The 26,819-nt window shown below is 48.2% G+C and overlaps 1 protein-coding gene across 2 annotated transcripts; it reads left to right on the top strand.

The window, feature by feature from the left end:
- Positions 1-1,049: 1,049 nt before the first annotated feature.
- On the top strand, positions 1,050-13,649 carry SH3BP5L (SH3 binding domain protein 5 like). 2 transcript variants are annotated; one of them, XM_024750701.1, is made up of 7 exons: positions 1,050-1,195; positions 1,903-2,518; positions 7,538-7,600; positions 7,770-7,898; positions 9,378-9,539; positions 11,011-11,184; positions 11,751-13,649. In XM_024750701.1, exons 2-7 carry the CDS (start codon positions 2,336-2,338, stop codon positions 12,195-12,197), a joined length of 1,158 nt encoding a protein of 385 aa, XP_024606469.1. In that variant the 5' UTR covers positions 1,050-1,195; positions 1,903-2,335; the 3' UTR covers positions 12,198-13,649. The 2 variants fall into 2 exon arrangements, with proteins under 2 accessions (XP_024606469.1, XP_024606468.1); XM_024750700.1 differs by lacking the exon at positions 1,050-1,195 and adding an exon at positions 1,348-1,456.
- The last annotated feature ends 13,170 nt before the right edge of the window (positions 13,650-26,819 follow it).

Raw genomic sequence — 26,819 nt, 5'->3', positions numbered from 1 at the left:
TTTAGAAAATTCAGGTTAGGGTACACAGAAGATGGTAGGTTAAATAGAACCATTACAGTGAAACTCCAGCTTTGCAAAATTAATGAGACTGGTAGACAACAAATAAGTAGTTTCTGATTTCTGTATGTAATTTTCATGGTTTTTGTACGGCACCTTAATAACAAAAAGGAATGTGATATGTCTGAGGCATCATTATCCATCAGATCTGTCTACTTAGAACTGTTAGGGTCTCGCTGATTCACTGGAGAAAAATCACTTCCAGAATTTAAAAAATAAAATTTCCAATTTTGTTGAAAAACATCTTTTAAATCACTTAAAAAATATATTTGGCTCTACATCTTTAAAAAAATTTTGTTTTTTTTTCCCTGATGTGGTTATTCATGGGGCAAGGGGATGTAGGGAGGAGTTCCAAACGGAAGAAGGAAAAATTCAGTCCATTTGACTTGTTCACCTCAGAGGAAGTTAGGTCTTTTGCAAAAATAAAACATCCATCCTGAAGCCTTCCCCTTAGGCCTCTCTTGGCGACACTCAGAAGTGATGACTTTAGGTCAGGTCCTTTCATTGATACACAAAGCCATGTAAACAAACTCCTCCTCCTCGCAGGCTTTTGAGCAGGGTGCACGAGAGCACTGAGTTCAGATTAACTAAACTTCTAATCAGTGTTCATGGGGTAATCAGTGACCCCACTGCAATGACGTTCAGTGGGACAGGGCCTGGCTCGGGAAGGGGCTGGCGAAGTGCAGCGCTGGGGCCATGGTGGGGACGCCGGCAGGAGAGATTTACCCATCAGAGCTGCCGTTTAGACCCCGTTACGAACTAAGGGCACCGCTGACTTCACTTGAGTGAGGACAGTCATTCCTGGAAAACTACCCCTCGTCCCAGCAGCAGAGTCCGCTCGCGCCTGCCTTGAACGACGATGACTGCTACGGCCGGAAGCTCACAAGCCCACAAGCCCACTTCCGACTTCCTGGGCAAGGCCGGAAGTGGCTTTGGGTGTAACCAGAACCCAGCGCCGTAAAGTAAGATGGCAGCAATCTCTTTGAGGCGATGGTCCAATCTCCGTTTTATTTCTAGCACTTCCTTACTCACCAGGGATTCTCGACTTCCATTACCCACCCTAGTTTTTCTCAGCACAACCCTCTCATATTTCAATGTCATTTATCAGTGGTGGAGGATGGGCCGGAGGCAACGTCAGGTGAGCGTCAGCGCCGTGAGGCACCATTTTGTACGGAAACCGAAGGCCGGGCCGGGATGAGTGCTGGGGGAATCCAGATGTGGCCTGGTTAGCGGGCGAGCGTGAGGGGGAGGGGCGAGAGGGCAGGAGGGCGTTGCTACAGGATGATGTATTTCCGTTTCCTCGCGGCCTTGTTGTACTTGGTTGGACAGGCTTGTTGCGGGAGGGTGGGGGAAGATTGTTCGCAGTGGAGAAGGTCCGCGCACGGGAAGGTAAACTGAGGTAATGCCGAGAAGAGGGGTGCCTTTGCGCCCGGCTGCGTAGGAGGTCTGGGGCTAGGGTCCTTGGGATTTAGGAAGAGCGGGGTTGGAGATGGGAGGCTCGGATTGTCCACAGGGTTAGAGAGAGAAGAGGAGGTGGGGTGGGGCTGGGGGTTACAAGGTGATTTGCAAAGCTGGGTGGGGGTGGAATGGGGCGGCCAGAACAGAAGCGGGGAGGGTTGGAGGAGACGGTGGAGAGGATGAGAGTGCGGAGGGAAGTCTGGAAGGCGCTGGTGGGGGAGGGGCTGGGGCCCGAGAGCCTGGAACGCGGGAAAGAAGTTGAGGGGGTTGGTCGGGATGTGGGGGTGTGGGAGGAAGGGAGCCGGGTTCTTCGGAGGCTGGGGGGTTGGAAGGGGCTGGTGGCCGACGTTCGAATGCTGACCATGTACTTGGCCTTTGTTTCCCCAGCAACTCCCCAGAGACTCTCATCCAGCAGCCTCTGCTCAGGCCCAGCCTTCTCTCTCCAGTTGCCACCACAGCCTGGAGGCGCCTGCCTCCGCCCTCCCGAATGGTGCTCCTCCTCGCAGGCCTCGGCCCAGGATCCAGGCCCCCTTTGCCTCCTGCCTCGGAGCTGTTGCTCCGGGTCTCTTCTGGTGGACTCCCCGTGACGGGGAGGGAAGGACTTTTGCACATACAAGGCTATAGCTCTTGGGACCCCACCGGCAACTTGAATCTCGGCCTCTAACCGAGTGTGAGGTTCTTCCTGTGCCCTCTTTTCCACCCTTTGAGAAGAGAAACGCTTCTTCTTGCCACCCAGAGCCCAGGAAGCCCCAAGCTGGGGCCCTGGTCCCAGCATGTCAGTCCTCTTTTTTGTATAGGGCTGTGCCCTCTCCCCATCAGCATGGCTGAACTCAGGCAGGTTCCAGGGGGGCGGGAGACCCCACAGGGGGAGCTTCGGCCTGAGGTTGTAGAGGATGAAGTCCCACGGAGCCCAGTTGCAGAGGAGCCTGGAGGAGGTGGAAGCAACAGCAGTGAAGCCAAATTGTCCCCAAGAGAAGAAGAAGAACTGGATCCTAGAATACAGGTCAGAAGACTGAGCTGGGGGAGAGATAGGGAGATTAGATTCCAGCTTTTCTGAAGAGCTGTCAGATAAATGAGGGGTTAGACTTACTCTTTTCCCAGTGCACAGGCAGGAAAGGAAAACAAGTTTGTCAACAAATCATTGCAGTATAGTGTGACAAGCGCGAAAAGAGTTGTGTGCGGTGTGAGTACAGAGAAAGGCCCGGCCTGAGTGCCTGGGGTGTGTTGCTGAAGGCTTCACTGATGAAGTGAAGTGACAAATTGGCAGTAGATGCAGGAAGCACACTTTAGGTCAGTAGAGAGTAGAACTGTTGTTTCTTTTCCAAATAAGCAAAGGGGCTGTTGGCTCAGAGATGTAGCATGAGTGGGATGTGAGAGAAGATGGCTTTGAGATTGGGAGGCAGTTTTGAATCTTTTCCTCTCTCCTGCTTTCTCGTCAGTGCCTCCCAGGGACATTCATATTTGCGAGAGTTGAGACCTTTCATGTCTTATAAAGGTGGCATCAGGCTTAGGCCTGTAAGGAAATCTGATGTGTTCAGAACGTTGTATCAATTGTGGTCAGTCCTTAATAATACAGATTTCTGGCTCTGAGGATGCTGGGTCAGTCAAATGAATGGAAGAGCTGATTTGTTGCCTTGGAGCATTTACAGGCTACTTGGTAGAAGGGCAGAACTTTGTGAAGGAGACCTCAGAGCAGTGTGGGAGGAGGACAGGCACCATGTGTAGTAGATGCATGGCCAAATGAGGCTGGATTTCAGTGTTTCTGGGCAGTGGCAGGGAAGGGCTTCCTGGAGAAGCTGTTTGGACAGGTGAGGGCCAGGGTGCTCCTGTGTGTTTGGGGCCTGAGTCTGCCATTTGGTATGGTAGCATCTCCAGGGTTCTGATGTGGAGGTGACTCACACCTCTGTAGGTGAGCAAGAGCGTCCTGGGGCTCTCATTCCTGGGCTTCTCTGTCAACAGACCTTTATTAGATTACTTCAGTGAGTCAAGGAGATTTCAAAGCTGGTCCTAGCATCTTTCCTGCTCTCTCTTGGTGGAGTTTCCCAGGATGTGTGTGGAGAAACCGTGTCTGTGCTTATAGTGGAGCAGTAATGAGCCATTTGTTTACTGACATGAGTTAGTAATTTATTTCTGCTGTGTTTTATGGGCACTGTATTGAGAACAGCTCAATTTCTCGTGCTAGTTCTATATAGATGTGTTGTCCACTGAGGAAACAAGTTGTGAAAAAAGCATTGGGCTGAGATTCAAGCAGCCTCTGGCCGGATGATTTGTGATTTTCATGTAAGTTATGCAACCTTTCCAAGCCTCAGTTTCTTCATCTGTAAAGTGAAGGGTTGGTCTAGCTGATTTGCTCAGCTCATTTCTGCTCTGCTCTGACATAGTGCTATGATTCTTTTCTTTCACAAACTCTTTTGCCTGTCTTTTTTTTTTTTTTTGCCTGTCTTTGATGAAAGTTCATAGGTTGTGCCTTTGAGAAAGAGACCTCTCTGTTTGTCAGGGAGGAGGGCGTGGTTGTCGTCCTTCATGCGCCCCTCTGCAACATTCCTTGCCCCCTTCCAGAGGAGAATCCACTGCAGTTTCTTTGCTCAGTCGCTCCTGTGTATTTTTCCATTGCCTACACAGGCAAAGGTGGTAGTATGAAAAGGCAGCTTTCATGTTGTGCTGTCCAGTAAAGTAGCCACTAGTTGCTTGTGGATACTTAAATCAACTAGGAATAAAGTAAAAATGCAGTTCCCCAGGTGCTGTTGGCAGTTGCAGATGTAGAACATTTCCATCATCATAGACGGTTCTGTTGTATGAGCTCTGTGAGGGTTGGAGACTACTGAGCAGCAGTAAGATTCACCTCGCCTTCAGTGAGCTTGCAGTGTTACTGGAGCAAGAGGGGCAGGCGGACCTTAGTCTCTCTTGCTAAACTGGAGGGCACATTGTGGAGTGTTGTGGGCTACGTAGGATGGCAAGGTCATGTTGTAGAGGCCTCCCTCGCTGATGAAGCTGGGCCAGTGCTCTGACCTCAGCAGGCATTCAGCATCTTCTTGCCATGTGGGAGAGGCAGCTTGGTGTGAGGGGTACCTTTCATGGAGGAGGCCGGTGGCATTCAGACCTTCTGGGTTTGGGCTCTTCTGGATGAGAAAGACATTGGGGTATGTGTCTTTTGAGTTTCTTTTTAGTGTTGACAGTGTACGAGATCATGTTATCCTGATACTATATTTCAGCACTTTGAATGGATCAGTGCATTCAGTCCATCAGAGCCTACCAGGGAACTTTAAAAGCACCCATTCCTGAGCTGTGCCCAGATATGTGAATTCTCCTTCTGGGTGGGGCGAGAAGTGCTTCTAATTGTGGCCTGTGAGAGTCCACTGATCCAAGGATATCCCAAAGGTGGAGACCCTATTCAGGTATTTTCTCAACTACCAGAAATGGTCCCTTAGGGCAAGGCTCTTTCTGATGTGGGGGGTGGGGAGTCTTGGCAGGCAGGCAGCTTGTGCCTCCTTGTCTGGTGGCATCCTTCTGGAAGTTGGAGGGAAGCCAGGTAGAGGCCAGCTCTAGGCCTGCGTGGAGTGTGCTGCCCCCCAGGGAAGTCCACTGGATATGTCTCTGTGTCTTGACCTCAGCATACTTCTCTGAGGCCTCCAGGCTGGTCCTCAGCTTTCTGAGAGAGACAAAGTCCCAGTGGCAGGAAGGAATAAAGGAGGGTTGTACTAGGATGGGCCTGGGTCTCCTCTCCTATGACTTTTCTCAGCCCCCTTTATGATGGCACATTCTTTCCTCAGGTAAGTAGATGTGTTCACTCACCTGCTTCTCCTCAGAGTGACTTTGCAATCTCTGCGTCATCTGACGTGTCGGTTTAGCTTTCTCTGGGCAGTCATTTTTACCTTATTTCTGAGTCTTTGGGTCATGTATCGCCCTGGCCCTGCTGATGACTGTGGGCTTGAGTGTTTTTAATTGAGATATAGTTGATTTATAATCTTATGTAAGTTCCAGGTGTACAACATAGTGATTCACAGTTTATGAGATTATGCTCCATTTTGGGCTTGAGTGTTTTAATGGCTTGCACAAGTTGGGCAGGAACATCTGTAGCCCAAGCGCCCGTGCCTTTGACTCAGTGGCCTGGCATCGTGGGAATGCGCCCGGTGTGGTCTGAGGAGGCCTCCCTCCCTGCTGGCTGCAGGCTCACTGATGGATGATGTACGCTGACTCAGACTTCATCCTCCTTGAATTCCATTTCAGCCGGGTGCCAGGAGTCCCCTGGTGGAGCAGGCCAAATGGAATGTGTTGCCAGCGGCCCAAAACAGAGCCCTGGCTGCTTGTTGGCTTCCTGCTCTGCTTTGCCCTGGGTCTGCCTCAGCCGGACTGCCCCCATCCCCCACCCCCTTGCCCACCTTGCCCTCCAGCCTGCTCTGCTCCCCAGTCTCTTTGTCCTGCTAGAAAGAGCTTTGTGACTCCGCGGGGCAGACCTCAGAGTCAACAGGAGGCCTTTTTTTAAATTGCTGGAGGTGCTTCGTGGATATGAGTTTCTGTATAGAAAGACATGCCTGCTTCTGTGGGCCAATAGCCAGAGCCTTTCACATTCCTGGATTTGTTATATGTTTCTTTCTTTGTGTTCTACCTTATACTGTAATTAGAGCACATAACTTGGTTTCTTAGATTCTTACTTGCTGACTCAAATTTTTTAGGGCTTGAGATGCGGTATAGAAATAGAAGGACTAAAGGGGGATCACACACTGGGTTGTTGGAAGGGCCAAATGAGGTGTGAGAGCGGTGATGGCAGTGTCACTCACTACCAAGTGCAGGTTGTGTCTGGGCCATGGGCAGCAAGCAGACACCATGCTGGCTACTGCTGGCCTGTCCAGGGGCTGCAGGGCTCCTGGAGGAGGATCCTGTAGCTAAGCATCAGGCATCTCTCTGGGTATTGCTCCTCCTCAGGAGTGTCATTGGCTCACTGGACCCCAGGAACTTGACCAAGGGGAGGGGAGGATACTCAAGGCCAGCACCCTCCCTGCTCTCTGCCACTGAAAGGCCTGGGTGGCTTGCTTCTTTTGCCAGCCCTGGGACCAGTGAGGCGTTCAAGCCAGCGTGTCTGGTGACTTCTTCCTGAGCCTCTCTCTCCCTCCCTCCCACAGGATCTACCTGGGGTCCTGTCACCACTGCCCAAGCAGGCCTAGAGGCCTCTTGAACCATGCGTTCTTCTCTAATCTTGACCTTAATTGTCCACGAAGCCCTAATGATTTTGCATCCTGTATTTCCCTGGGGTCTGCCCTCTCCTCTCCCACCTGGAGAACTACAGTAGACAGCCTCCACTTTTGTCTCCCTGGCCCCTCCAAGCTTTCCCTACATTGCCCATCTCTGCCTTCCTAAACCACCAGGTGGCATTAGTCTCTGAGGCGTTCCCCCGGCCATTGGGAGAAGCCCTAGTATCCTGTCCTTGTGCCACAGCCCCTCTGGCTTCTCACCCAATAATCTGCCTTCCCTGGGCACCTGCTCTCCTTTTGATTCCCAGCCCCTACCATGCCCACCCCTCACCACTGAGGGCCTGTTGCTTACTTATTGGGCCGGAGCTGCCACCTCTTTGTGTTCTGAATCCTCAGGTCTCATGGTGATGAACTGTGATAAGTGTGTAGTAAAAGTATGCTGAGTGAGTGGCCCATCGGGTTTGTCCTTTCTGGGACAGAGACCGTTAGCTCTGAAGGAGACGACTCCTGGCTGGAGTACGAGGAGGAGGTGGTGCAGTCTAATGGAGAGAGCACAGGCTTGTTGCCACTTTGCTGTGTGCATAGGAGTTTTCCATACTCTGAACCTCAATTTTCTCATCTTTAAAATGGGGGTTTAGAGGTGGAATTGTGAGGATTACAGGAGGCTATATATTATTCTGTCTGACAGGAGGCATTTGATAATGACCTCCTGCTGCATTTCTTCACTTCCCTGGTTGGCTGGGCTTTCCCTCTGTGTACTGTGCTCCTGCCCTGCCTGGTTCATGTGAGGCTGCTTACTTCCACTGCTCTAACTTTCTGCCCCTCTTTGGCAGGAGGAGCTGGAGCATCTGAACCAGGCCAGCGAGGAGATCAACCAGGTGGAGCTGCAGCTGGATGTGAGTGTTGCTCCTTTTCCTCACACTCCTGGGCTGTTTCCAAAGGTGTTTTCATCATTTTCCCTCCTCTTTCAGTACAGTGGCAGAGGAAGAGGCATGTATGGCAAACAAGAGGGGCTGGGACCCACACGCATGCCTCCCTCTGCCCATGTCCTTATCCTTTTGCCAGGAGGCCAGGACCACCTACCGGAGGATCCTGCAGGAGTCAGCAAGGAAGCTCAACACGCAGGGCTCCCACTTGGGGAGCTGCATCGAGAAGGCCCGGCCCTACTATGAAGCTCGGCGGCTGGCTAAGGAGGTATGACCCACATTCTGAGGTAGGGGCCGCATGCAGAGCCTGGCCCTGTACTCTTCTATCTCTGTATGGGGTGCGAGATAGATCACCATTCTTTTCCTCTTCTGTTCCCCTTGGTTCATGTCTCTCTTTTCTTTGTTTGCTCCTCCACTCCTTTACCCATTTCCTTCTTTTTAAATTTTTCTTTGCACAATTGCACAAATAATGTGGGCTCACTATTGGAAGGCTGTAATTGTAACCTGTAACTATAAAACAAGGTAGGAGAAGAAAACCGATATTTCCCCAAATCCAACCACATGCATGTTTCATGATTTTTGAACCTGGTATTTGTTTAGTCAAGTATGGTAAGGTGACAGACACAGAGACAGCTGCCTTCAAAGAAGAATTTATGACTTAACAGTTCCTAAGAGAAAAGGACCTGCCACATGGGCTCTGAGTGGGTGAGGAGGCAGAAAATGTGAGGGGAAAGCTTGGCTTAGAGCTTTTATTGTAGAGCGTTTATTGTGGTTTTCATGGGAAGGAATGGGTAGGGCAGGGTAGGCAACTTTGAGCCAATTTAAGATTGGCTAGTTTGAATAATTGAGGCAGGTTCTGGGCTATAGGGGTGGTCTCTAGTTTTCTGGTCCTGGCCCTTCAGTGATTTAGGGCAGGGGAAATACTGGCTTGCTGTGTGATAGATGGGCTTTGGATTGGTTTATTTGCATATGAAAAGTGTGCTCACGTTCCTAGGAGTGTGTCTCTAGGAATTAGCCAGCCCTAGGAGAGCCAGCAAGGCCTCCAAGATATCAAAGCATCATAAAACATAGAAAATAAAAAACGTGATTAATATAGCACAAATAATTCCTTAAATTTTTTTGGTATATATCCTGCCAATATAGTATCACATATGTACAATTTTTATTCCTTTATTATATTAGGACATGGTTCCATGTCAAGAAATACCCATACTTGCCATTATTTTTAAGGGCTTCTTAATATTTCTTTATATTAGATGTACTATTATTCGTTTAACCAGTTCTCTGTAACTGAAAACTTAGGTTTGTTTCCAGTTTTTTGTTTGGTAAATATGGTTGTGATGATATCTCCAAGCACTTGTCTGGTTATTTCATTCAGTTTACCTGCTGGACTGGAGTTGATGGTCTCAACCATCAACTAACCACCTTCCAACTAAAGGTTGTGGATTTTTCTTTGTTCTCCCTAGGGCAAAAGGCCAGCAGCCTTCGAGACTGCTGGATTTCACACACTCACCCTCCACTGGCAATATCCTTCTTTTTCTACATATATTTCTTCTCTGAGCTATATCCTTGCAACATATTCTTCATAGAATTTTACTTCCTCAGCATTTATTCTTAGTGCAGTTTGGGAAGTGAAGCCAACATTGCAGTGGGCCTTCCTCCTTCTCTTGTCCTTGCCCAGGGTGGGTCTCCATGGACAACCAGGGGTCCTTTGAGGCTCCCTATCCTGATGGTCCTTTCCCCCCAGGCCCAGCAGGAGACACAGAAGGCAGCACTGCGGTATGAGCGGGCCGTGAGCATGCACAACGCTGCCCGGGAGATGGTGTTTGTGGCTGAGCAGGGCGTCATGGCTGACAAGAACCGGCTGGACCCCACGTGGCAGGAGATGCTCAACCACGCCACCTGCAAGGTGAGCCAGGCACTGCCAGTAGGTCCCTCCTGCCAGTTCCTGTACTTCCTTTCCTTTCCCTGCATCCTGTCACCTTCCTTAGTCCTTTCTCTCCTCCACTCCAGATTTCCCTCCGTTTTGATTCTGTTTCAGGCAAAATCTGGTCCTTGCTCTCTGCCCTGTTTGGCCTCCAGTGTGTCCCATATACACTTCCTTCTGACTTAGAATGTCTTTCTGGGTTTTTCTTGAACCTTTGCCTCCAGATGTGGGACTAACCCAAATAGTTCATTCCTGCTGATTGCTCTGGATTCAACACTCTTTTGTTATGTTTAGCTGTGACCCCTTGCTTCTATTTGCTGAATGTTCTCCCTTTCTTGCTTTTGAGCTCTGCCAGTGTACCTTGGTTTTTGAAGTACGATTTGTGTATTATTCCCTAGCTACTGTATGGCTACCAGGGAGTGGGAGGATCCCTGGCATCAGCTCTAGTCTGCCACCTTCACCTTGTAAAGGGCAAGTGTCTTAGTCTATTAGGGCTGTTACAATAAAATAACAGACTGGGTGGTTTAAACAACAGATGTTTATTTTTCACAGTTCTGGAGGCTAGGAAGTTCAAGATCAAGGCATAGGCAGATTTGGTGTCTGCAGCGGGCCTGCTTCCTGGTTCCCAGATGGCCAGCTGTCTTTTCACTGTGTTCTCACATGGCCGAAGGGGCTAGGGAGCTCTCCAAGGCCTCTTTTATAAGGAAACTAATTCCATTTGTGAGAGCTCCCACCTCTTGACCTAATCATCTCTCAGAGGGCCCACCTTCAGGGTTAGGATTTCAACATAAGAATTTTGGGGGGGGTAGAAACATTTAGTCTGTAGCAGTACGTGTCAGCTCCTGAGGAGTAGTCATGTCTTGAGGTTCTTTGTGTGCTCCTTAGTCCAGGCCCATGGCCTCACGCGGAGCAGGAGCTCCACTTCCACTCTGGAACTCACACAGAGGAGAGCATGATACCGAGGGAGGGGTTGTTGAAACTGTGTGTAGGCGGGGTCAGCCCCTTGGTCCTGGTAGATGAGGTGGCTGGAGCCCTTGCCTGCTACCTGCTCAGGCACAGAAACCTGGAGAACTCAATGCAGAGCTGTGGCTCCCCACAGTGAGGCTCCTCCCTTCCCCCAGCCCTAGCCCCCAGCACTGAGGGCTCTCTGAGGACCATGGCTGTGGCAGATGTGCTCACAGGTGGACATTCCCTACACGCTCACAAGTGGTCCAGAGGGCCCCGGCACCTCTTGGTAGCAACGAACCTGAGAGGCGGTTGGTACAGGTAACAATAGGCAGGTACAAGGACTCACTGTTCTCTTTTGTGTCTTGGGAGCTCAGTGCTCTCTCCAGGCTCTGCAGTGGGGGATCTCCCCCAGGGTAACATTTGGAGTGGCAGCCTGAGCAGGCTATAGGGGCAGGAGGGTGGGACCGAGTTCAGTGATGTGTGCCCTCCATCCCACCTGGGCCAGGTGAATGAGGCCGAGGAGGAGCGGCTTCGTGGTGAGCGGGAACACCAGCGGGTGACACGGCTGTGCCAGCAGGCTGAGGCTCGGGTTCAGGCCCTGCAGAAGACCCTCCGGCGGGCCATTGGCAAGAGCCGCCCCTACTTCGAGCTCAAGGCCCAGTTCAGCCAGATCCTGGAGGTAGCTGAGTGGGAGAGGGGGAGGGTGAGTGGACGGAGGATGGGGGAGGGGGCAGGCATAGAAAGGGAGGGCAGGTAGAGGGGACACCAATCTGCTTTTCTGGGCCATCCACCAGGCCAGTGCGGAGGAACAGGTGTGCTCAGAATGACCCCGCAGGAGTGGGAGGTGGGGTTAGGGAGTAAGTGCTGGCAGAGAAGGGAGGTGAAGGAGAAAAGGTGAGAATTGGGGGAGACCGGGGAGAATGGGGCAAAGGAATCGGCCAGATAGGGAAAAGGAACAATGGGGAGAGGGGGAAGAGCGGGTGGGAATGAAGACCTGGGAGGAAGCCCCCGGAAGGTCAGGCAGGAGCAGGGAAGGTTGCTGGGGAAGGAGGACCCCAGGAGGAGGAGGAGTGGAGAGAGGCTGGGTGGAGCACTGCAGATTAGTGGTTGGTGGTGAGCAGAGCCAAGGGCCTGGGACGGGAGACCCCAGCGCAGAATGCTGAGTGGGCCTGACAGGACTTGGCAGCTCCAGGGGCCTCGGATAGTTGCCCAGAGGGTCACCTGACTCTGACCCTCCCTCTGCAGGAGCACAAGGCCAAGGTGACAGAGCTGGAGCAGCAGGTAGCCCAGGCCAAGACCCGCTACTCAGTCGCCCTGCGCAACCTGGAGCAGATCAGCGAGCAGATTCATGCGCGGCGCCGGGGCCAGCTCCCTCACCCCCCGGGCCAGCTGCGCTCTTCCCCAGTGGGGGCCGAGGCCGGGCCTGATGGTGGCGAGGATGGGGACAGCGGGATCATCGAGGGGGCCGAGGGCGGGGGGCTGGAGGAGGGTGTCAGCCTGGGGCCTGGCCCTGCCCCCGACACGGACACGCTGAGCCTGCTGAGCCTGCGCACTGTGGCTTCAGACCTGCAGAAGTGCGACTCCGTGGAGCACCTGCGGGGCCTCTCAGACCACGCCAGTCTGGATGGCCAGGAGCTGGGTCCCCGGAGTGGGGGTCGTAGTGGCCGCCACCAGCGCAGTGTCAGCCTGTAGCCCTGTGCTCAGGGTGGCTGGTACAGTCTTAACCACCACTGGCCCATGGAGGGCCCTCCAGGCTCCTAGCTCCCTCTCCTCGGGCTCTCGCTTCCCCCAGAGAGGTCAGGTTGGCTGTGTCTTGAGTCTGTCCTGTCTTCCTCACCCTGTCCTGCCCCCGACAGGTGGCAGCTCTCTTTGCCTTACCCTTTCAGAAGGCTTGTCTTTGGCTCTCACATCTCCCTTCCGCCTGCTGGCCCCTCACAGTCTGATACTGTTTGCTGCCCTCTTTTTGACTTCTTCCATCTGTCTGGTTTTTCCCCTCAGGGAAATTTGTCTAGAAGGCACAGGGACACCATCAGAGAAGGTGGGCGCTGGACCTGGGTCCTGGCATCTTGGTCCCCCCAAGCTTGAGTGAATGGACGGGTGCCCCTCCCACCTACCCATCTCCCGAGTGGTCCCGAGTGGCAGGGATGCTGCCGAGCCCTCCTAGCAGCCCAGCGCCCCAGTCCTCTGTCCCAGCCTGCCTGTGTGTAACATGTAAGATGCACTGTGGGACTGTGGGACTCTGGAAGACACCACCCATCCCTTTAGTGCTCCCTCCTCATGACCTAAGCCACTTTGCTATGTGTGCCTCAAAGCAGGACTTGAGGGATACTGGTGTCAGGGAAGGTGAAACCCAATCTCATCGTTGATAAAGGGGGCGCCACCAACTCCAAACAGACTCCCGTGTGTGTGGTGTTTCCCCAGCTTGGCTGGGTCTTTAACATTGCCAAGGTGCTAGTGAGTCCATGTTGGGGGATGGAGATGTAGTGAGGTCCTGATGGCTGAAGGCCTTGCCATTCCTGCTGTGGAGTTAGGTTAGTTTACTTTTTCTGGGTAGAGGATGCTGAACCAAATCTCAGCATCCTCCTGCAGGGTAGAGTTGGGGGACTTGGTGCTCAATTGCTCTCCCTCGCTCTTCCCCAAACCAAACAGTACCTAGTCCATGATCCCTTGGGGGGTGCTCAGGTTTGGCTGCAGAGCCTCCACTGATATGGGGAAGGTTTGGCCTGGGGTGAGGGAACCCGCCCTCCATAGGGAGCTGCTTCAGGTGTCTGGTGGTACTCCTGTGCTGCGTGGGGCGGGGGAAAGGTAGGGAAGCCACACTGGATCTAGGTGCCTTGGGAGCACCGATCCTCCTGTCCCACCCCAGGAGGGCTGAGAGCTGGACTCTGGACAGGAGAACTTGTGCCTAGGCCTGTGTGCTGCTGCCGTTGACTGGCGGAGGAGCAGGCCTTCGAATAGAAGGTGTCTCCCTGTCCCAGGGTTGAGGCAGTTTGGTCATGATGAGAACCGCCAGGTTTGAGGTGGCCATGGGGGGAGGGAAGAAGGGGGAGGACGTGGGCGTGCGTGCGTGCATGCATGTGCCTGTGTGTATGGGGGAAAAGGGTCTGCCCCTGATTTTATTTAAATAAAATAGTTTATGTAACAGTAATGTTTATTGTCCCTTTCAGGGAGGGAAGAGGAGAAAGGGGTGAGGATGGAGAGTGGGAAGGAACAGGGTGAAGCGGGTTGCTCTTTTGATGGGGTAGTCAGAGGTCTCTTGGGAGGTGAAGGTTGAGATGGATCAAACCCAGGCAATGAGAGGAGGGAAGGCTTATGGCCACAGGGCTGGGGTGAATGCGCACCAAGTCGGTGGTGCCCTGCAACCCCCTACCCTTCCAGCTTACCCGCCAAGGAGGGCTCTGCAGGGTGGAGTGGGTGTTGTCAGCCACTGGTGGTGCAGAGAAGATGATGGTGCCAATCCTGGATGTGAGCATGAAGAAAGGGGAGGGACAAGTAGCGTTGTGGGATTTAGCAAATATACAGGATGCCCAGCTAAACTTGAATTTCAGATAAACGATGTTTTTGGCCCCTGCAGTGTTAAGGACATACTTAGATACTAAGTTGTTTGTCATCTATCTGAAATTAAAATTTAACATAGATAAAAGGTGACTCCCAAGTCAGGGCTTGACCTGTTGGTGGGTCAGGAGGGGTTTGAATACATTTGGACCCACTGCCTGTGAAACATCTGGTGGAATCAGGTTGGGGAAGAGATGAGAACTTCAGGAGCTGAGGAAGTGGAGAGTGAAGGCTCTCGACCAAACCTCACCAGGGGTGCACCTATATTTATAGCCAGGTGAGGAGGGAGTCAGCTAAGGGATGGAGAAGGTGCTGCCAGGGAGGAGGAGGGGGAGACCCACTGGAAACCTGGTGGGAAAAGGGTGTCCTGAAGACCTTTAAGGGGCAAGGTGAAGGCCAGGAGTTGAAGGGACAGGAGGGCAGAATAGTGACCCTGGTGACCTCAGGTGGTAGATGGGCCATTAGGAGCCTTTGTACCCTTTGACTAGACTGTCCAGGTGTGAGACTGCCTTTCCTGACCTGGCTTATTAATTGAGAAATAAGCAAAGTGTGATAAGGCACATGGGTGCCAAAATACTTCCTTTATCACTGGAAAAGCTGCTGTGACTGTATGTGTGGTCTGTGTCCTTGGGCAAGTGGACTTTCTGAGATGATTCCCCAGGGTCATACTTCCCTACCCAGTCTGTGGCAGTGTGGAACCTGTAAGGCTCCTGGTGCAAAGGAACCCTAGAAAAGAAGGGCAGGCTGTGCCCACCCAGTTTCTCCATGCAGAATCACCTACCAGAAAAGGCAATAGTGGAGAGAGAACATGAGGGTTGGCGCTAATGGCTAACCATGGCAAATGTGCCCCCTAGCCCTATCGTAACAATAGTGGATTGCACTCACCCAGTGTATCTCACGTGCCAGGCATATGCATCGATCCATTTAGTACCCATAACAATATTATGGGGTAGGTAGCACCACAGTTGCTTTTTTCCAGGTAAGAATACAGGCATAGTAGAGGTGCCCATTCTGCCCTTAGCCTCCTTGTAGGAGGTAATGGAGGCAGTTGGACTGTAGAGTCTAAACTCTTCAGCCCTTGAGTGAAGCCCCTCACAGGAGCTAGAGGTGAGAAAGTAGAGGGAGTGTGTGTAGTCAGCTCTTAGGAAGTTTTACTGGGAAGGGGAGCTGAGAAATAACAGGATGGTCAAGGAATTTTAAAGTAAGCAAGAGATGGTCAAGTTATGGGGGATGTGGAGTCTCTTCTCCCCATGTCACATGTCCTAGTGGTAATGACTTCTTTTGAGCTATGTCCCCCTCAAGTGAGCAGCTGGGCCTCAGTCTCCCTGGCACCCAGCTCACGCCCAGCACCTAACAGATGCTCAGAAAACGCTTTTGCATCTCCCTTCTCCCTGCCCCGATCCAAATCTATACCAGATCATAGGTTGTCCCTGACCTATGATAGTTTGACTTGATTTTTTGACTTTACAATGATGAGAAAGCAGTACACATTCAGTAGAAACCGTACTTCACATTTTGAACTTTGATCTTTTCCTTGGCTAGTGATACGAGGTACAATACTCGTGATGCTGAGCGGCGACAGCAAGCTGTAGCTCCCAGTCAGCCACACGATCATGAGGGTAAACGACTGATGCACTTAGAACCATTCTATACTCGTACAGCCATTCTGTTTTTCAGTTTTCAGTACAGTATTCAATAAACTATGTGAGAGATTCAACACTTTATTATAAAACAAGCTTTGTGTTAGATGTTTTTGCCCAACAGTAGGTTAATGTAAGTGTTCTGAGCACATTTAAGGAAGTTTAGGCGAAGCTATGATGTTCAGCAGGTTAGGTGTATTAAGTGCATTTAAAAAAAATATTTAGACACGCTGGGTCTTAGTTGTGGCACACGGGATCTTTGTTGCGGCTTGCAGGATCTTTAGTTGCGGCATGTGAACTCTTAGTTGCAGCAGGTGGGATCTAGTTCTGTGACCAGGGATTGAACCCAGGCCCCCTGCATTGGGAGCACGGAGTTGTAGCCACTGGACCACCAGGGAAGTCCCCTAAGTGCATTTTTGACTTAGGGTATTTTCAACTTACAATGGGTTTGTCAGGATGTACCCCCATTGTAAATCTAGGAAGATCTGTACTTTGTTAGTACTGCAGTTAGGAGATAAGATCTGTATCCACAGTCCTAGGAACTCCATGTCTCCAAGTGGGGAGTTCCCAAATTTCTCTGTGCTTCAATTTTATGACCTGTATGATGAGAAAATCTACATGTGCTTAGCACAATGCCAGGTTGATAGCCACAATGATGCATGTTAGCAGTTCTCTGAAGCTTCAGAATGCAGTGAAGTTCATGAAAGGAGGCCTCGTCCCATCTTGTGCTAAACAAGGAGGCTGTTTATAAAGACCCCACTGAGGGCTGGGTTTCCCTCTTTGGATATGATTTTGGAAGTCTTCCTTACTCTGCCTTGTGCGTGGAGGGGAGATGGGCTTCTGGTGCTGTCATGGTCCTGCTCTGTCGGCAGGGGGCAGCAGCCACCAGAAAGCAGGCGAAGTGAGATCTGGGTCTCCAGCTCTGTGGGCTTTACTGTGTTAGTCCTGCAGGACTACGAGGTTCACCTCTTGGACACTGGGCAGCAGGGCCTGGGAGCATGGTGGGGTACGGGTTAGGGTCCATACTCCAGAGTTGAACCCTGTCTGTCCCCACACAGACAGGGGCTTCTTGCCTCCCTGCATGTCACTGGAACCATCAGCTGTGTGAAAGCTGGGCCAGGTCTGCTGGGGCTGGTGTCATTTGAGACCAGATGTTCTGTGCCTGTGGTGTGCCCTGTCTCTTCAGAGCTCACCTTCTTTATTGTCCTGGCTAGTATCCTATCCCTTTCCCTTCCTCACCCTCCTTCCATTTTCCCCTCTTGGGAAATCCCATTGGCTTCTACCTACCACCACTCCTGAGCCCCAGACTACCACCCTGTGCCACAGCCTGAACGAAGGACACCAGGGGACCATTTCACTGGCTGGCGAAAATATGTGTGGTTTATTAAGAAATATTTACCAGGATCTTTCAGATTGCAAAACACCGTGGTAGGGCTTGCTAGGAAGACCAGAAAATATAATACCGTGGGTGGGACATCCAGGTAAGGAGCACGGGGGTGCACATAGCTAATGGGTGATGCAGGGCAGTAAAAAAATAGATAACTAAAGAGGGATGCAATCACGAGGGCTCTGGGAGGTTATTTGAGCTGGGGATACTCTCTGAAGCTCTGAACCAGCCCCTGGCCTTAAGCTAGAGAGGTGGTAGCAGGAATCCCAGTTCCTCTCCTGCCCCCGCCCCCCGTGACCCTCACCTCCAAGTCCTCCTGTCCCCATGCTTCACTCGTCTGAAATCTGGCATGAGCTCTTCTAGCCAAAGCCTGTGTCTGCCCGATCTTGGTGTTCTCAGGGCCCGGCATGTGGCACTCTCCACCAAACATCTGCCCACAGACTTGCTTTCACTTGTGCTACTCTTGACACAAGTTTCCCCCCTGCTTAACCTGTTAGACTTCTGCCTGTGGCTTGAGGCCCAGCTCATGTGGAATTTTGACCAAAGGCCTTTCTGGTTCCCCAGCTCTCCAGCCAGGTCTGAATTAATCCCACCACCCAAGTTCCCCAAGGCTCATTTGACTTATTGTGGGGCTGGCCCAATGTCACCCTTGGGGTCTTCCCTGACTCCATCTTACTCAACACCGAACATGGTACAATAGACATTGTGACTATATGTCACTTAATACAGTGACTCTATGTCATGTATGGTCTAAAGTGGGACACTTGAGGGAATTCCCTGGTGGTCCAGTGGTTAGGACTCCGAGCTCCCACTGCAGGGGGTATAGGTTTGATCCTTGGTTGGGGAACTAAGATCTTGCAAGCTGTGCGGCCAAAAAAAAAAAAGTACGCTTGAGTGTGAAAGGGGACAGATGTAACTCAGGACTGAAACGCACTGGCCACACTATCCAGAGGGCTGTCATTGACCTGCCTCTGCCACAAGGGGGTTGTGTGCACATTGGATGAGACACTCAGCTCCTCTGGGCTTTGGTGTTCCAGTCTGCAAGAAGTGGGGCTGAACTGGGTAGATAACCTCTGAATGTTATCTAAAACACTAAAATTATATGGCCAGTGGAGGAGGTTGGGGCCTGTCAGGTGTTTTGGTGGAGAATGTGAGACAGTGGATGTGTTTGGGGTCAGAGCGTGAGCACACCAAGGCCAGGGTTGATTAGGCCCAGCCCAGAGGCAGTGGAGGGCTGCCGGACATTACTGCTTTGGGCATGAGGTGATGACTGTCCCCTGTGGTCAAGGAATTTGGAATGCTGGGCAGTGGTTTCTCCCTCCTGATGGCAGGCAGGTGGTGGTCACGACACAGCAGGGATATACCAGCTTATTCATCAGCATAGCTGGGAAGAGGTGGTGGCAAAATGAGTTTCTTTCCCATTTAGGACAGAGGAACATTTTGATCTAGGCTGGAATGAAGATCAGGGCCATGGAGTTTGGCAAAAGAAGACAAACCCTTCCTTAGTTGCTGCTTCATCTCACATGCCTTGTGTGCCACCATGTTCCTTTTCCCCTCTCCTTATGATTTCCATGATAACATGCAGAAGGGACGGGTCCTCTCCACATCCAACAGGAGGGAATTTCAGTCATGCCTTCTCCGGAGGTGATGCAGGAATTCTTACAAGTGTTGGGGGGACTGGGGGAGGAGTGAGGGAGTAGTGGGAGCTCCTGGCATGAAGGGCTTCCTGGCAGGAGGCTCTTAGGGCCTGCTGCTATTTAGGGGAGAATGAGAGGCCCTCACTTAACATCACCTCTCTCTCCTCCTTCTAACCTCGGTGTTGCCGCTGTGGTTTCAGCCTCACACTCTCCTCGGAGAGAGAGGCCAGGATCCCACCTGCCCCTGCACTCCAGGGTGGGAGTGTGAATTCCCACTCTCCTCCCATTTGGCCTTCTTCCAGCTGATCCTTACCCAACCTCTGTTTCCATGTTGCACAGGATTTCCAAAGCCTTGAATCACAAGCTATTGCTTCTCTCTCAAACAGTTGCACTTAGCAGAGGGACTGTGACTACCCAGTAGGAAGGGACCTGTCAATAACAAGAAAGTCATGAGGCCTTAGAGGAAAGCTATGTCTTCACAGAACCAACAAAAACCAAACTCAAGGTTAAGAGAAAAAAAAAATGCAGCCAGGTATTTCGTTAACCAGCCATCTTAGGTATACTATTCATTTTTGCTCTGAATTGAATTACTTTTTTTTAAATCTATTTTAAAGACACATCCAGAGAGTATGTGACAGGCAAAAAGGCAGAATCTGAAAGACAGGAAAGTTGATCTGGACACATACATGCAAAGGGATAAGAGAAAACACTGCAACTAGAGAAATCACAGGAATTGGAGAAAGTGAAAGAAGTGTAGTAGAAGAGAGTAAGAGAGATGTAAAGATAGCTGTGTGCACTCAGCTGGGGGAGGGACCACAAGGATAAGAAGAGGAAATCACCCCCAGGTGACTGAGCTAGTAGCAAAGTTGGTGCTTAGAGGTGCCTGGACATTAATTGAGCCAAGTCAGATTTATAGCCCTCCCTTATCTTGATCTGTCTTAAGGTTCATAGGGGTGGGACCATTCCTGGCGCTGCCTGCCTTCTGTAGCCGTCTGCTGGCCAGAGGTTTATGGCTCTGACGTCAGGGAGATTACTGATAAATCTTGTCTTAGACATGCACCACCCTCCATTGGCTCCAAAAGTGTTTGATATCAGTAATAGAAAACCAGATCCTGTGAGTTGTTAAAAAGCAAAATTCAACTGAGTAAATTTTACAGACCTTATTCAATGATTCATGAATCAGGCATCACTCCATGTAGCAGATGGAAGGGAGCTCCAAGGAGCTGTACAAATGAAAGACTTTTATAGGCAGAAGGGAGCAGAAACAAGGAAGACATATTAGCAAAAAATGGACTGGTTGTGACAAGGTCACCTTCCTTTAGGGGCTGCAGAGGTCTATCAGGCGGATTACTTCACTAGTGCTGACCAGGTAATTCCTGGTTGGTTTAAAAGTCCATTCCTGGAAGAGGCCAAAACTACTTTAAGTCCTTGGGGTTTAGCATAAGTGACTATATTTTCGGCCTGTTGTCTTGCTTTTAATAGAGTGAATTCAAGACATAGGCCGGGCCCATGGAAGACATAGGGGAGAGGGGGGTGCCATCCTAGGAAATTCTTGAATTCTTTCTTGGAAGTAGCTATCCTATTACTAGGTAGCAGAGGACCAAGGGGAATGTGCCTTAGGACAAGCCCAAGGACCTCTTGGCAGCTCTGCACCATTAATTCTGTGAGGATCTGTGTGCCTGGAACCCAGCCAAAGCTGAATAAGCCTCTCTAATCAAAATATTGTTGTTTTCTTGAGGACTTGTGGGTTCTGAGAATTTTGTGCTTCTTTGTGGGATATACTCTTTCAGTTATGAGCATGAAAATCTCAGTGCAATGAGGACAGAAGAAGTATTTGCTTCTCACCCATCCTTCATCTTAAACATGGCTCAATAGGGAAGCATTGCCCAGAGAATCTGGCCCAGAGAAGATTCTTCTAGAACACTGGTTCCTAAAGTATATCCTTCAGACCAGCAATATAAACATCACCCGAAACTTGTTATAAATGCACATTCTCAGGCCCCACCACCTTACACTAACCCCAGCACTCCAGAGGTACTGGATCAGAAATTCTGGGGTGGCACCAAGGACCTGCTTAACAAGCCCTCCAGGTGATTCTGATGCTCACTGGAGTCTGAGAATAGGCAGATATAGGGGATGTGGGAAATGCATACAGGGCGCCTAAGACTTGCACTTCATTCACTTTTTACTTGCCAAAGTGAGTTACTTGGCTTAACTTCAAAGGAGTGGGAAGTGCAATTTACAATGTGCCCTGGAAGAGGGAGTTCTGGGTATTTTAGGCCATAGATAGTGTTAAATAACGAAAATTAAACCGAGTAAATTTTCAAGATCTAATTGGCTTTATTGAACAAGTCATGAATCAGGCATCATCTCATCTAGCAAGTAGAAAGGAACTCCAAGATTGGAAGAACTAATATTGTTAAAATGGCCATACTACCTAAAGCAATATACAACTTTAATGCGATCCCTATCAAATTACCCATGACATTTTTCACAGAACTAGAACAAATAATCCTAAAATTTACATGGAACCATAAAAGACCCAGAATTGCCAAAGCAATCCTAAAGAAAAAGAACAAAGCAGGAAGCATAACCCTCCCAGATTCCAGACAATACTACAAAGCTACAGTAATCAAAACAATGTGGTATTGGCACAAAAACAGACATATGGAACAGTGGAACAGAACAGAGAGACCAGAAATAAACCCGCACATCTATGGACAATTAATCTTTGACAAAGCAAGCAAGAATACGCAATGGAGAAAAGACAGTCTCTTCAGCAAGTGGTGTTGGGAAAGCTGGACAGCGACATGTAAATCAATGACGTTTGAACACACCCTCTCACCATACACAAAAATAAACTCAAAATGGGTTAAAGACTTAAATATAAGACATGACACCATGAAACTCCTAGAAGAGAACATAGGCAAAACATTCTCTGACATCAATCGTAGCAATGTTTTCTTAGGTCAGTCTAAGAAAACTTCTATTGCTACTTCCAAGACGATAGAAATAAAAGCAAAAATAAATAAATGGGACGTAATAAAACATAAGCTTTTGCATAGCAAAGGAAACCATAAACAAAAGGAAAAGACAACCTACAGTCTGGGAGAAAATATTTGCAAACAGTGAGACTGGCAAGGGCTTAATTTCCAAAATATACAAACAGCTCACATAACTCAATAACAAAAAAAAAAACCCAGTCAAAAAATGGGCAGAACACCTAAACAGGCATTTCTCCAAGAAGACATACAGATGGCCAATAGGCACATGAAAAGATATTCAGCGTCACTAATTATTAGAGAAATGCAAATCAAAACTACGATGAGGTAGTCAAAATGGCCACACCAGTCAAAATGGCCATCATTAAAGTCTACAAATAATAAATGCTGGAGAGGGTGTGGAGAAAAGGGAATCCTCCTACACTGTTGGTGGGAATGTGAATTGGTGCAGCCACTTTGGAAAAAAGTATGGAGGTTCCTCAAAAAACTAAAAATAGAGATGCCATCTCATCCAGCAATCCCACTCCTGGGCATATACCCAGACAAAACTATAATTCAAAAAGATACATGCACCACAATGTTCATAGCAGCTGTATTTACAATAGCCAAGACATGGAAGCAACCTAAGTGTCCACTGACAGATGAATGGATAAAGAAGATGTGGTGTGTGTATATATATATATATATATATATGTATATGTATACACACACACACACACACACACACACACACAATGGAATACTATTCAGCCATAAAAAAGAATGAAATAATGTCCTTTGCAGCAACCTAGAGATTATCATACTAAGTGAAGTAAGTCAGAAAAAGAAAGACAAATACCATATATCACTTATGTGTGGAATCATGACACAAATGAACTTATCTACAAAGCAGAAACAGGCTCATAGACATAGAACAGAACAGACTTATGGTTGCCAAGGGGGAGGGGGTTGGGGAAGGGATGAATTGGGAGTTTTGGATTAGCAGATGCAAACTATTATATATATAAATATATATATATATATATATATATAATATATATATGATAAATATATATATATAATTGAATCACTTTGCCGTATGCCAGAAACTAACACATTGTAAATCAACTATACTTCAATGAAATATATTTTAAAAAACATTACAAAATTTAAAAAGAATGGAGCTCCAAGGAGCCGTACAAAATGGAAAGCTTTTATAGACAGAAGGGGGAAGTGATAAGGAAAGAGCAGATTACGTCTTCCTTTTGGAGATGGAAAGGGTGTGTGTGGCAGATCACCTCTTTGGTGCTGATCAGAAAATTCCAAACTGGTTAAGACTACATTCCTGGGGAAGGTTGAAACTGCAATTAGGTTAGGTATTAAGCCATGGTTTGGTGATGTGGGCTTAGCACAAGTGACTCCATTTTAGGCCTGTTTTTTTTAACTGTAGGAAAAAACAGCAGCCTTGAACATTATCAGGGGAGGTGGCAGAAGCTTGGCTTTGCTCTATTTTCATAATGCATTTCTGAAAAATAGGGCCTTTGGAGCATAAGCACAGTGTCATTATAATTTCTTGGTTTTATCTATTAGGCCAAATTAAAGCTTCCCCAATTACCTCATAAATGCCCCATTTACAGTGGGTGGTCTTCAGGGTCCAAACATTGCACTGGGGATGTTAAGTGGCTTTAGTGTGGTCTGTGTCTCTGAGGTTGTCATTTCCACGGATCAAGTGGGGACATTATTAACACACTGTGGAAAAAAATTTTCCACAGTATTTTATGGCAAGACAAGAAAAATTTGAACAACAAATTTTCTCTGCCCTTTGGCCTCTTCTCTCCTCTCTCTGTGCATTGTGTATCTGCGTTATGCATCAACCAAACCTCTCCCATTGGCAGAAATACCTGCTCAACCCTAAAGAGCAACATTCTCCTAGCATCAACAAGACAACTGCTTAAAAGATAAACCACCTTCTTGATTTTGTAAGGGGTCACATGACCCACTACTTCATACTTGCAGATTTGGATTGTGTAAACTGTCCATAATACGTCATTTGATATACAGCCCTCTGTCTCAAAAAACGTATATAAATGTGCTTTGACTTCTATTGGGCAGAGCAGTTCTCAGAGCTTTCTGAGATGCTGTTCCTAGGTTATAATCCTCAATTCGGCTCAAATAAAACTTTCCATTTCTTTCGTAGACTGACTGATTAAGTTTTTGTCGACAACACAGATTCTGACTTAGTGGGTCTGGGGCCAGAGTGTCTGTGTCACACTTGGAAGAGTGAGGCCTTAAGTCCTTTCCAGAGCCCTATTGCAATGCATGCAACAAAATTCCTGCTAGCAAGGAGCTTCCACCTAGCTGTGCCCCATACTACATGGTTTATGTTATTAAAAAGACCCAGGCCTGGGGAATATATCTGTGGACAAAGAATGTCACCTGCCATTTCAGTAAACAAAATATGTCGTGGACATAAAGTCATCAGCCACTGCAGCTGCCCTGAAGGTACACCCTGAGGGGAGCTGGAGAAAAACAGAACAGTTAAGGTGCATATCAAAGGAATAATTTCAATGAGCACAGACTTTTGCATCTTCCCATATACAGAAAAGCAGTAAAATCATTAACTTGAGATGTCTGTTTTTTGTAATTAGCAGTAATATTTTGATGTCCGACTACATTTTTTTTTTTTTTTCAGCAAAAACTCCTATATATCCTGGCTCTTTCCTTACCTCTTTGGAATAGTTCCTCAGAGCTGTCTGAGAGGCTATATCTGGGGCTTAAAGTCCTCAGTAAGTCTGCCAAATAAATCATAATTCTCAGCTTTTAGGTTGCGCATTTTTTTCAGTCAACATATTGATTTTGGCTTTTGTGATATTGTGATTTATAAAATATATAGATATACATTGGTCTTCCTCCTGTTCCTGGCACAGAGCCCCTAAAACTCTTGGAATTTCCTAAATGATAAGAGCTATAAACATGTCTTTCATTATATTGATGAGGTGACTTTTGGAAAGCCTCTAGGTAACTCAAGGCTGGGGGCCGGTTGCCAGGGGAACCAACCATGTGATTAAAAGTTGGAACTTTTAGTCCACCCCCACCCCCAGTCTTCTAGGAGAAGAGAGGGGCTAGAGATTGATTGAGTTCAATCATCAGTGGCAAACCATGTCCATGTAAAGAATCCTCCATAAAAACCAAACAATGTTTGGAGAGCTTCCACGTTGGTGAACATGTGGAATTTTGGGGAGAATGGAGATTCCAGAGAGCATGGAAGCCTGCACCCCTTCCCACATACCTTGCCCTATGCATCTCTTCCATTGGCATTTCCTGAGTTATATCCTTTTCTAATCCAGTAAGTAAAATATTTATGTGTTCTGTGAGCTACTCTAGCACATTAATCAAGCCCAAGGAGGGACCATGGAAACCCATCTATAGCTGATAGATAGGTCAAAAGCATGGGTGACAACTTGGACTTAGGATTGGTGTCTGAAAAGGAGGTGGGGGCAGTTTTGTAGGACTGAGCCATTAACCTGTGGGACCTGGTGCTATCTTCAGGTAGATCGTGTCAGAATTGAGTTAATTCCTTAGTGATGTTGGAGAAAATACATATCAGAGAGGCTTCCCTGGTGGTCCAGTGGTTAAGACTCCATGCTCCCAATGCAGGGTGCCCGGGTTCAATCCCTGGTCATGGAACTAGATCCCTCATGCTGCAACGAGGATCCCTCATGTGGCAACACAGATTCCACATACTGAAACTAAGACCTGGTGCAGCTAAATAAATAAATATTTTTTCAAAAAAAGAAAGAAAATACATATCAGAAGTTTGTTCCTCTAGAAATTATATTTTGATTTAGAAGCCTAAAATTTTTCAAAATAAACTGATATATTAATAAAATTCTTAGAACCATGTTGATTCATTAAATAACTAAAAAAAAACCCAATTTCTCGAATATATAGCAATATACTATTATTAAGATCCCTATCCTAGAAGACTTCTAATTTCAACTCAGACATGTAGAGAACTTGGAGTTCTTACAGTCCTATCCATACACCAAGAAAAAGCTGGACAAACTGAAAATCAATGACTTTTCTTGGACTCATCAGAGAACTGAGTTTCAGAGAAAATTGCCAACCCCAAATCTGGAGAGACAGGCAAATCAGAGGACATAGCCAAGATCTGTTAACCTGGAAGGCACTGGAGCCATAACCTGGTAGAAACACGTATATGGTATTTTTGATGAATTGCCTGAGTTTGAGTGTGGATCAGTGTGAGATTGAGAAACTCCTGGAGCCACAATCTCAGGGGACCCCTTACTCTTGCGGGCTTCACCTCCAGAAATCCCAAGAGGTTTGCCCAGGGCATTCTACATAACAGACTACTATCCAGGGAAAACACATTACCAGAGCTTATTCCACCAGGGGAAGGGCATTTTTCCAACCCCAGCTCTTTCTAGTTTTCCTATCTCACCTAATGAGGGAGGGTTTTGAAGCTATAAAAGAAGAAACATTTGTGAAGGTCACAGGCTCACTAAAAGATTAAAATTAAATTGGAAGATTATAGAATGCTCCTCCTCCCCACACCTTGCTACCACACCAATGTGCGCCAATATACTGTGAATTACAGTTAAAAGAGCTACAAGACAAAGGCTGTTTCTGAGGAGGAATACCTAGGGAAGCCCAAAGTAATAAAGGTCACAAAAACAAGGAAACTAGTGGAATTTGAAGCCTCTAGTATCTATAAATTTAGAATGCATTAAACAAAGCCCAACTCCAAAGCTCAAATCCTAGTCAGGTTAATTCAAGTCCTCATACTAAAGGATTTACCTCAGTTCCTATTACTGGATAAAACATATTAAGATTTCTACAAAATGTTACATATCATGCAAAAAGGCAAAAAAAGAAAAAAACTGTCTAAAGGGACAAAATAAGCATCAGACCAGACTCATATGTTGAAATTATCAGAGAATTTGAAATAACTATTATTAACACATTAAGGGCTCTAGTGCAGAAGGTAGACATCATGCGAGAAGAGATGGATAATGCAGAAGAAAGAGGGAAACTTAAGAAAAGATAAAAAAGAAAGGCTAGATGTAACAGAAAATCCAGGAGAAAGAATAAAA

Source organism: Neophocaena asiaeorientalis, unplaced genomic scaffold, assembly GCF_003031525.2.
Source record: "Neophocaena asiaeorientalis asiaeorientalis breed wild unplaced genomic scaffold, Neophocaena_asiaeorientalis_V1.1 scaffold742, whole genome shotgun sequence".
NCBI lineage: Eukaryota > Metazoa > Chordata > Mammalia > Artiodactyla > Phocoenidae > Neophocaena > Neophocaena asiaeorientalis.
This window is presented reverse-complemented; position numbering and strand designations above follow the sequence as displayed.